This window comes from Clarias gariepinus, chromosome 13, assembly GCF_024256425.1.
Source record: "Clarias gariepinus isolate MV-2021 ecotype Netherlands chromosome 13, CGAR_prim_01v2, whole genome shotgun sequence".
In the NCBI taxonomy this organism is placed as follows: domain Eukaryota; kingdom Metazoa; phylum Chordata; class Actinopteri; order Siluriformes; family Clariidae; genus Clarias; species Clarias gariepinus.
The window spans coordinates 11,472,343-11,482,954 of record NC_071112.1 but is presented as its reverse complement, the minus strand read 5'-3'; the positions used below and the strand labels follow the sequence as shown (position 1 = coordinate 11,482,954).

Below are 10,612 nucleotides of genomic sequence, written 5' to 3'. Positions count from 1 at the left end.
ACCGACAGGCGGAGAGGAAGCGCGCGCGCGCGCACGCAACGCATCCTATTGGCTGCTAATGACGTCACTCAAGCCTCTAGTATAGTGGATTTTTTTTTTTTTACAGCGCCCCCACAACTGGCTATTGTTCACATACAAATTTTCAAAACATACATTCACCTTCCTCTTTATTAGGAACACGTGTACCCCTGTGCAGTCATCCAATCTGTCTGTCAATCATGTAAAAAAGATGAGCTTCAGTTCATATTCATCAAAAATGAGAAGGGGGCAAAAAATGTGAGATGGTGCCAAGGAGGGGCTTTGGGTGCTTTAGTTACCCTCAGGATAGCTATTGAAAAAAAAAAAAAGAAAGGCTAAGCATCCCTAGAACAGTCTGTGGTTTATTTAGAATTGTTAATTTGTGAATACTTTAATTTACAATTTTGAAAATAAGTTAGTATGTCAATAAAATAATTTTACGCATAAAGGCATAAAACAAACAAAGTTGATCTGATTCAGGCTATGAGAGCATATTTTTAGACTGTACTTATCCTAACATTTCACTAGTGCTTAGATACCATCACGGCAGAAACAATGGCCTCTCAGGAACTCCTTTAATGGTCCAAACAAGTAGAAATTACTTGGAGTGAGGGCAGGACAGTACAGGGATGTGGTAATAACTCCCTGCCGAATTAATGTACAGTTCCCACAGATAGATGCGTCTGTTCCACAAGTTATCCATCCAATTTTAAGGATCAGGTGTTGCATTAGACTAGGGTTCATGGGAACGATGTCTGCAATGGACCCCAAATCTTCTTTAAAGCTACATGCCACACCTTGAAACTGCCTGAGACTTATTCTTACAAAATAATGAAATAAGGCAGTGCCAGAGTGATCTAATATTATACACTGTGAGGGAGGTGCGGAAGCCCTGGTGTAATTAGTGTATTTGCAGAGACCAGCTGGGTCCAGAAGCCCAGGAGCAGAGAGCTGATGTTGGCACTGAGGGGCTCAAGGAGATGGGGTTACACACAATGGAGTCTAGCTTGTAAGACTATGACATCACTTTTTATGATCCAACGTGTCATCAGTGCTTTAGTGTAACACACGGCACCTCAACCTCACACAGTGTATCGTTAAAAAACCTTTTTTTTAGGTGACTATTTAATTTAATTTTGTGTGTAATAATTTGTGAGTGCAACCTCATGCAGATTACTCTAGATATCACACAAGTTCTTATAAAGATTTATCTGATTAATTGCAATCTTATATTTCTGTATTGTATCTCCTGAAGCACCTGTATGCAATTGTGGCCTTTGCTGTGCAATATAGGAGACAATAGCCATTATGCACTTTACAAATTATTTTTAATTCTTTGTTATTTAGCGTAACATTGGTTGCAATCATTTCACTGCAGATCTACTCACAGATTCATAACAAAGTCATTAAAGAAAACACATCTGATTCATGCTTTAACTATTTTTTTATTGATTTCCAAAACAGAAAATTACATTTGTCCTCATAATTAACCAGGGAATTAAACGCACACCTTCAAACATTCCAGTATACTTGGTTTGACAGAGAATGTCTAGTCACTCTTAAACTTAATATTATAAGAGACGTAATAGCCATTGTTGAACATGTAGAGTTTCTGATCTCTAGGGTTATAGTCCAAGTTGACATAGAAATCCTGGAACTTTTCAAACTTAATGCTAACATAGTTATCCTGTCTCGTGCGTGTGTTGTAAGTGTAAAAGATCTCTTCAGTTTGGGTATCTACAGAACGTGTAGCATAAAGAATGCCACATATCATGAAGGCATTCGTGACAGATTGTTTAAAAATGTTGGTTTCCCAAACCTCTGAAAGTGCAAACGCTGCTTCATCTATTTTACCCAGCACCAGTTTACCCTTTGTTACCTCTGTAGCGTACGTCACCCACAATCCACTCTCATCAGCTGCAAAGTCTAAATTCTGACTGTCGGAATATTGATAGGAGAACCTGTTACTGGCGCTTGGCACCACCCTGTACACTGCCGTCTGACTGGTCATGTTGTATTTCCCCATGCTGAACGGTTCCCTGTACTGATAGTACAGTGTGTTACCACGCACAATGTAGTTATTGCCCAAACCTCTCCAATCATGACTGGTATAAAGCTCATAGGTTTTCATTGGCTGTCTCATGATTAATTTGTAATAGTCTGAATAAACATGAATTCTACTCAGCAGTGTACTAGAGAAAGCAGAGTACCAGTACATGTTTTCATAACCAGACACAGGGCTAGAGTCTTTGCCCCATCCTCCGTACAAGTAGCTTCCACTCAGATCTGCATTCAGCTGGCTAACTACGGGCTTGCTGATTCTTAGAATGCCGCCATGCTTACAGGAACCTGACAAAAGAAACCAATTCAGTAATGTAAATTTGAAAAAAAAAAAAAAAGGAAAAAAGCTTAATTGCATTTATTTTACAGTATGACTGTCTGGCATTTAATAGATTTATGTGTAATAGTTTATGTAAAACATGGTACAGCCCTTGCATGTTTAATATTAAGGAAAGATGTTTTTTAGCTGGTTTACTAAGTAAATATTTGATCCTTAAAAGCAATACTTGGTGCATACTTAGCAATTTGGCAATGTAAGAACATAGAAAATTTTATCCATATATGATGTTTTCAGATAATATAATAATAATTGGATATGATCATAAGGAATTACATTTATCATCTCTATCTGCTTTTTCTTTTTAGCATGCATTTATTAAAGCTGCTTGATAGTACCTTAGAATAACCTTAGTATTAGCTGAATTAGCATTAGTTACAAATGAATGTTAAAGAGATAGTGAAATACTCCAACAAAACCTAATACTGTATAATGAGACTCATGCATCACATATCAGACATTTCAGTATAAACAATCCGAGAACATTACCGATCGCTGCATTGGAGAAGTCGTCTTGTTCATCTCTGCATTTCTCCAGCTTCTTCTGAAGTTTCATAAACTCAAGGCGGATCACTTCTAAGTTGCTCCGGTCATAGCTTTCCAGCTGATCTACAGTCAGGCTCATATTGCGGATCTTCAAGAAATATGTATGAGATCGCAAGTGTAAAACTGCCTGCATTCAGCACTAATCCATGTCTTTTAAAATTCCATGAGATACAGGAATAAGCTATAATGTAAACTGATAGACTTACCTCACTGTAAAGACTGTCGAAGATAGATGAGGAGGAGTTAAGGGATGTTTTCAGGTGTGTGACCAGTGATTCAAACTCACGCAGTTCGACCCTCAGGAGATCAAACTCCAGTTTGATGTACTTGTCAGGCCCGCTTTCCACTATCTCTAAACGGCTGGTCAAGTTGGTGAGCTCCGAGAGAAGAATAACCAGCTCGGCCTTCATAGAAGTTAACTGAGAAGAGAGAAAGGATGATTATGTTTATGCCATCCTAGAAAAAAAGAGGAATGTACCAGCATGTAGAATGAAATGTACCTTTTTAATATAGACTTCCACATCGGCAGACAGCTTATTAGAAGTGATCTGCACAATATCCATACGGTCTGCCGGGAAGGTAGTGTCGGGAAGGAAGACATTGCAGATACACTGCCCGGATTCTCCCACACTGCCCGTGACATTCCCAGAGCCCCACTGCTCCACTGGCTACAAAGTGAGAAAGATGACACAATCTATTTATTTTATTCTTAGAAAATGTTTCTAGGCTTGAAACTAAAGAAAATGCCTACCAGCCAACCGTACGCTGAGCCAGCCAAAAGGAGGAGCGAAATAATGCGATGCATCATGGCTTAGGTTTTCTGGTTTAAGTGATTATGACCTCTTCAAATCACTGGCTTTTAAAGATGAAGGTATCCGGTAGATATCCTGAACATCTTTGCAAATTCCCATGGTTATTTCTAGTTTGTTTTGAAAAGACAACTTATGTACACAGTGATGTTTGTTTTAGACATATGACTTAATGAGGAATTACCTGGAGATGATGTGAGAAAATATATTGCATGTAGCACCTGATGAAATTACCAAATCTTAGTAAAGACCGAAGTGTACACAAAGGTAATTACAGGACATAAAGTAACTCCTCTGTTGTAATGGCAAATACTGTAGAGAAGCTTTCAGTCTACAGTATCTCTATGTAAGTCTGGTTTTGTCGCTGATTCCGGAAATATAAGAACAAACATCCAGTAGCTTAAACAGGGATCTTAACATCATCGCTTGATAAGTTCAGTCCATTTCATTGTTTTTCTTAACTATATTATAGGCCTATTAGATGTTTTAGTATATTGTTGCACAAAGTAAAATGATCAATGATTTTTTTTAATCAGGGCATATGTATTTGTGCCAAGTGTATTTTCTTTTCTTTTTTTTCTTTTCTTTTTTTTATAAACCTAGTGAAGCTATAAAATAGGTGTTTCTTCTTCAGACCAGTAGTGATACCCTCTATTAAGCATGGTTTGCATTTATTTCTTTATTTCTGTATTATTATTATTATTATTATTATTATTATTATTATTATTATTATTATTATTATTATCCCTAATGAGCAACCAGAGGTGACAATGTCAAGGAAAATCTCCTTGAGACAAATTAAGAAAGAATATGTAAGCATATTTTAATTAAATATATTTGTGTATGCAGCAATGTAACAATATGATAATATTAATCAACATAATATTAATCTTAGTGAAATAATATAAAGGTTAAGTGAGAAAAGCAGACAGGACGTAAAACATAGCAGTAAGAGAAGGGTTAGAGTGACCCAGATAAGACAAGATAAGGTGCCAGGTGTCGGACTTGGCCTAATGAAGGATTGAAACAAGTGTTGGATATATGTATACATGTCTAAGTAAAATATAGACAAATATCCAAAAGACACACGATTACTTTTAGGAATACTGAGTTTAATAAAAGTAGACACAAAATTAAACTAGTATGTGCATATACCAAATAAAGAGATGCTCATACATGGTCTGTCTCTTGAGAACTGTAGAATAAACCAGGAACAACCAACTGATAGAAAAAACCAAGGGCAAAGCAGGGAGGATAAAATCCTGGAAAAAACAACTAAAACCCAAGGACAGAAGAAATAATCAGGTGACAGACACCAGATAAGCACAAGAAACTAGAAACCAGATAAAAAGAGGGGCTAACGAGGTGTACGGGAAACTATGTAATAAACTATACACTGAAATTAAACTTGAAAGAATCAGGGGAATCTCCCTGCGAGACAGTGTGTGTGTGTGAAGATGGCCATGTGGGCAAACTGGATGGGCAGATAAGAAATAGGAAAAATCAGAGACACAGAGCTAGTCTTGTGAATAAAATATTTTAATAAGAGTAAACAAAGAATAAAAAGGCATATCTACATGGTAATAATATAAAATACAAAGAATAAAAGCCCAACGTAAAATACAAAACATAAGGGGCCAGGGTAAAAGCATCAATAGAAATAAAATTCCTCAGAAGGAACACGGTCTGAACTGCTCTGGCTGTCCGAATCATCCAAAGGGATGAAGTCATCAATGGAGAAGTCGCAGTTGGCTATAAAATAGAATAAAATGTATAAAAACATTGAATGGGGTAAAATAAGGCAAATAAGTAAAATAGTGTAAAGGAGATGCTTACCCATGGCTGGTCTCTTGAAAAATGAAGAACATACCAAAGAAAAAACAAGGAAAAAGCCTTGAAAACAAGCGGCACCCCTATATTTTTATAAAAAGATATGAAAAGTGTAAAGATAATAGAAAATAATTATTAAAGAAGATGTATTATAATGGAGAGAAGTTTCGAGCATAGTAAGAGTCAGATAAGCGCAGGAAGAAGTCACATAACGAGGTGTAAATATAAAGGGAAAGAGTTATGAGCATGGAGAGGAGTCAGATAGCGAGGTGTATGACATAATGGTACAAGATAAGAGAAATGTAATTTTAATGGAAAAATTAATTGATAAAAACTGGATTATAATGGATTAAAATTTTGCTGTGGTCAAACGAGGTAAAGGTACAGGGGAGGAGACTGGAGATCCCCCTCTTAGAAACTGTATAAAAGGAGCATGATTTTGACTGTGAATTCAGTCTGGACTTGGCACTGCTTTGGTTCTGATCCAAGGCATGGCTAGGCTGGCTCATCTGGGTTCTTATTGCTGCAATAAAAGCCTGACTTACTTCATCCAGTTCTCTGTGGCGTAATCTTCTTTAATTCTTTTTTAATTCTCTTTGTTAATGACTTGTTAACTGATTGATATTTTAAACTAACAGCAACATCAACAGGTGGGAGAATTTTCTCCCACAAAACCTTGAGAAGAACCAGGTACTCAAAATGGAACCCATCCTCAACTGAGTGTTTTAAATGAAAAATAATTCCCTTCTTTTATCAAAAACTGCTATTGGAAATGCATTATAGTTTTAACATTTAGTTGATAAATTATCACTGGTGTTCCAGTCAGTTCCAAAGTGGGAAACTGTGTATAGGAATTGCAGTCCTAAGTAATTATAGCAAATCCAAAGATTTGGAGAGCAAAAAGGGTCAGGGTCACTGGGCACTTAAAAATACTATATATTTCAACAGATACTAATAAGATGGACAGTATCAAATACTGTATATCCGATTAATTAATTATTAATTGTAACTTATTACAAGATTTGTTGAAACATAAATGACAACACAAATGAATGTCAATTTATAACCAAACGTCTGTTATAAGTCTATTTAAACAAATAAAATATTATATCTCTATTAGAATAAAAAAAACATTAAAGTTATTTCCCTTTAATTGCACTAACAGTGTGCTGTACTGTATGAGAATGGCTGCTACAAAAAGAATATATGAGAATTTCTCATAACAAAAAGATGTTTAGCTGCTTATTTGTATAAATCAATACTAAATTGAATATTTGGCATAAATGCTTTCAAATCAATTTTTAAGTTAATATGAAGCGATGTGACAGGCTGTTTATGAAGATATAGGAAAACAGCAAAATTATGAAAGGATAAAAAATAATTTTAAATTTTTAATAGGTTTCTTGGTGTTAAATAAACACATTATTATTAAGTTCAGACAAGTTAGTGAGTTAAGATGTGGGTTTTATTGTTAAAAAGATGGACAAATCCATATCATCTGGTTTAACTAAAGCCCACAATAAATCAAAGAAAATAATAATATTTATTTTATTGATTTATAATTTACAGAAAAAATGAAATTGAGAAAATGTACATTTTACTTTGTATATATTTTATGGAGAGCTACCTTTTTTTTTTTAACCCATTTTACCTTTACTATACGCATGTTATAGAGCTCATATGATCTGAAAACATACAGTATAAAGAATACATCATCATTTGTTTTATTCTTACTGTATATTCAGTATTACATGTTGTACTTCTACATTCTTTATTTTTCATAGATAAAAATTATTGGAATGTGTATTCAGGTATTTAAACAGCAAAATTGTGGAAATGCTACAGTTTCGTGTTTCATCACCTGAGAATATGTTGCAGAATCATTTTGAACATGTTTCCTCTGTTGAAATTAGATTAGATCTTATTGTATCATGAAAAAACTCCCACATATTTATTAATGAATGGTAGTGTGCATTGTGAAGTAATGTGTATAAATGACAACATTCATTCAGGAATACTGCTCAAAGGTTTTTATTAATAACAGTACAATGCATGTACACTTTTTTCGTATTTATCTCAACAATTTATACTGTACACCAAAAAGTCTCATGGTGTATTCAAATCAATGCATTTTTTAAATCAAGAGCTGTGCTTTATTTTTATTCTGATGGAACCAGAGATGGTAGCTGACATAATATCCATCATTATACATGTACAGTTTCTGGTCGATGGGGTTGTAGTCAAGATAAACATACATTTCCTGAAACTTTTCAAAAGGAATACTAACATAGCTCTCCTTTCTTGTGTGTGTATCATAAGCGTAAAAGATCTCCTCTGTCTTAATATCGACAGATCTGGTGGCATAAAGAACTCCACAAACCATGAAGGTGTTGCCTACTGATGGTTTGTAGATATTCGTCTCATAAACTTCCTTCAAGGCAAATGCTTCCTCATCTATTTTACCTAGACTCATCCTGCCATTCGATGCGTCTGTAGCATACGTCACCCACAATCCATTCTCATCAGCTGCGAAGTCTAAGTTTTGGCTTGCTGAATAAAAATAGGAGAACCTGTTACTGGCGCTTGGCACCACCCTGTACACTGCGGTCTGACTGGTCATGTTGTATTTCCCCATGCTAAAAGGCTCTCTGTACTGATAGTACAGCGTGTTACCACGCACAATGTAGTTATTGCCCACTCCTCTCCAATCACGACTGGTATAAAGCTCATGGGTTTTCATTGACTGTCTCATGATCAATCTGTAATAATCTGCATAAACACTAACTTGGCTAACCAGAGTACTGGAAGACCCTGAGTACCAGTACATATTTTCAGAGCCAGCCAATGGGTTTGAATCTTTGCCCCATCCACCATATCTGTGCCCTGCATTCAGATGTGCGTTCAGGTGGCTAATTATTGGTTTACTGACTCTTGATATGAAGCCACGGTTACAAGAACCTGGAGAGAGAGGAAAAAAATCAAAAGTATGAGCGATTTCAGCTTCTACAAAGATAAAAATCATGTTTGCATGCGGAGCGTGCTTACCGATGTTGGGATTAAAGATCTCGTTGTGACGTCTTTCACATTCTTCCAGTTTCTCCTGAAGCTTGATGTATTCCCTGCGTGTCAACAGTACTAGGTTCTTGTCATAGGTAGTCTCCAGTTGGGTCAGGATAACAATCATGGCAGTGACCTGTATGATACCAACATTAGAATAGCAGTTATGACATGGCAAACCTTGTGAAATTTAAGGAAAAAAAGCCCAGGTTTAAAAAAATGTTGATTCAGCTACAGCAACATACCAGCACATATATACTGTATAATATATATATAACATCACAATATATCCATTGTGTTTTACCTCTTTGCGAATGCTGACAAGCACTGTAGAAGAAAGCTCAATGGATGCCTTAAGCTCCACAACCAGAGCTTCTATCTGCTTGATCTGAATCTTCACCTCCTGTATTTGGAGCTCAGTGTAAGAGTCAGGATTATTCTCCATGATTCCAATCAACACTGTCAGGTTTAAAGTCTTCTCCATGTAAATCGTTAGCTTGCTTTCAAACATCTCAATCTACAAAGACAACAGAATAATATTAGGGGAAAAATCCTGTACATGCTGTTTTTTCTCTCATTCTGGACTCATTTTTTTAGCTTCTTCTTTTACCTTGCTGATTTCCAGTTCTAACTTGTGGCTGATCTGTACTGAGGACTTCTCCAGCAGCTCCAGCTCCCCCATGGGGAATACGGTTTCAGGTAGAAAGGCCTCACATGTGCACGACTGGCCTGGACTCACAGTCTCGTTCTTCTCAGACCAGGGATCCAGAAGAAAAAGATAATTCCTTTTGAATTTTCAGACCACTTAAAAATACCACCAAAAAAAATCAACAACTGAGTAAGAACTTACCCGAAAGGCAAGGGTGGCCCTAAGGAAGAGGAGACAAAAGAGTATGGTGATCATGCTGAGTGAAGTAGAGCGCTTCTGTTTCCGAAGTCAAAGCCTAGTCGTTTTTAAAGGATGATTATCATAACGCTAATAAGTCATCAGCTGGAGTCTTCTCACATGACTTCCCAACAGCTGAAAATCTGCTAACATCCTGTTCATTATCAATGTAATAAACTTTATGTTCTGCAAACATCTAACTTATCTTATGTTTTTGACTAAAGGATACAGGTGCTTTGGGATGATACATTGTCCCAAGTTTCAAAGATCAAAGATCCAGAGTGGAGAAATGCCAATTTTCAAAGGACTTAGCAAACTGAAAAAACTTACTCTTATATTTAAGAGTAAGCAAGAGATTAAGTATACAGTAAGCTGAAAACTATTTTTTTTTTAAAAAAATTATGCTAATTTAGTTAGAATTGTTCTGATTCTTTTTTCTTAAATTTTCTTTTATTATATTACAATAGTTTATGATAATATTTTTATTAGTTTTCATATTACGTTATTGTTTAAAAAAAAGGTTGGAACTATGGAAATTCAACATTATAAAAATTACACGAACTTTGAATTATGTCACAGTTAACCTTATATTCTCTTACAAATACATTCAGATGTTCCACTGCTACAAAAAAACGAGACATTTCTCTATGGTTTGTTGGCTTCTTAAAGGTTCAAGCTCTTGTATATAAGTAGTACCTAGGATCTTCTAGGTGATTAACATAACCTTTAGAGAGAAACTAAAAACCCTTTAGAGTGCTTAATTCATCGATAATATTTAATTTTTAATGGGTAAAATAATGTAATATCTATGTTCTTAACATAAGCTGTATGATTTGTCATGATTTTTTTTACTGGACAGTTTATCTGCCTCCATTTACTTATTTAGCCTCAGTAACTGCTTCATCCTGGTCACGCTCAGGGTGGATCCTATCCTAAGAACACTAGGTTCGAGGCAGGAATGCACGCTGGAGAGGGTTTATACTTGTACAGCATAATCACAATTATTACAATAATATTAATATACCTCATAATATATCTTTATTACGTAAGTGGATTTGAAATACAGGG

At 35.6% G+C, this 10,612-nt stretch overlaps 2 protein-coding genes across 2 annotated transcripts; both read right to left on the bottom strand.

The window, feature by feature from the left end:
- Window positions 1-1,443: 1,443 nt before the first annotated feature.
- On the bottom strand, window positions 1,444-3,785 carry olfm4.2 (olfactomedin 4, tandem duplicate 2). The gene is made up of 5 exons (XM_053510314.1): window positions 3,714-3,785; window positions 3,463-3,630; window positions 3,169-3,381; window positions 2,906-3,050; window positions 1,444-2,367 (listed from the first exon to the last, which is right to left on the bottom strand). The coding sequence occupies exons 1-5, from the start codon at window positions 3,768-3,770 to the stop codon at window positions 1,568-1,570; spliced, it is 1,383 nt and encodes a 460-aa protein (XP_053366289.1). The 5' UTR covers window positions 3,771-3,785; the 3' UTR covers window positions 1,444-1,567.
- A 3,831-nt stretch (window positions 3,786-7,616) lies between these two features.
- Window positions 7,617-9,573, bottom strand: olfm4.1 (olfactomedin 4, tandem duplicate 1). The gene is made up of 5 exons (XM_053510265.1): window positions 9,509-9,573; window positions 9,269-9,406; window positions 8,963-9,175; window positions 8,647-8,794; window positions 7,617-8,559 (listed from the first exon to the last, which is right to left on the bottom strand). Exons 1-5 carry the CDS (start codon window positions 9,560-9,562, stop codon window positions 7,736-7,738), a joined length of 1,377 nt encoding a protein of 458 aa, XP_053366240.1. The 5' UTR covers window positions 9,563-9,573; the 3' UTR covers window positions 7,617-7,735.
- Window positions 9,574-10,612: the final 1,039 nt, after the last annotated feature.

Bases quoted from the DNA above. Each gene is read 5' to 3' on its own strand.
- olfm4.2 (XM_053510314.1), bottom strand. From the start codon at position 3,770: ATGATGCATCGCATTATTTCGCTCCTCCTTTTGGCTGGCTCAGCGTAC. The intron at 3,051-3,168 runs GTAAGTCTATCA...TATTTCTTGAAG, and splicing joins TCGACAGTCTTTACAGTGAG to ATCCGCAATATGAGCCTGAC. The intron at 2,368-2,905 runs GTAATGTTCTCG...TTCTTTTGTCAG, and splicing joins CTTCTCCAATGCAGCGATCG to GTTCCTGTAAGCATGGCGGC.
- olfm4.1 (XM_053510265.1), bottom strand. From the start codon at position 9,562: ATGATCACCATACTCTTTTGTCTCCTCTTCCTTAGGGCCACCCTTGCC. The intron at 9,176-9,268 runs GTAAAAGAAGAA...TTGTCTTTGTAG, and splicing joins TAGAACTGGAAATCAGCAAG to ATTGAGATGTTTGAAAGCAA. The intron at 8,795-8,962 runs GTAAAACACAAT...GGTATCATACAG, and splicing joins TTGTCAGCATTCGCAAAGAG to GTCACTGCCATGATTGTTAT.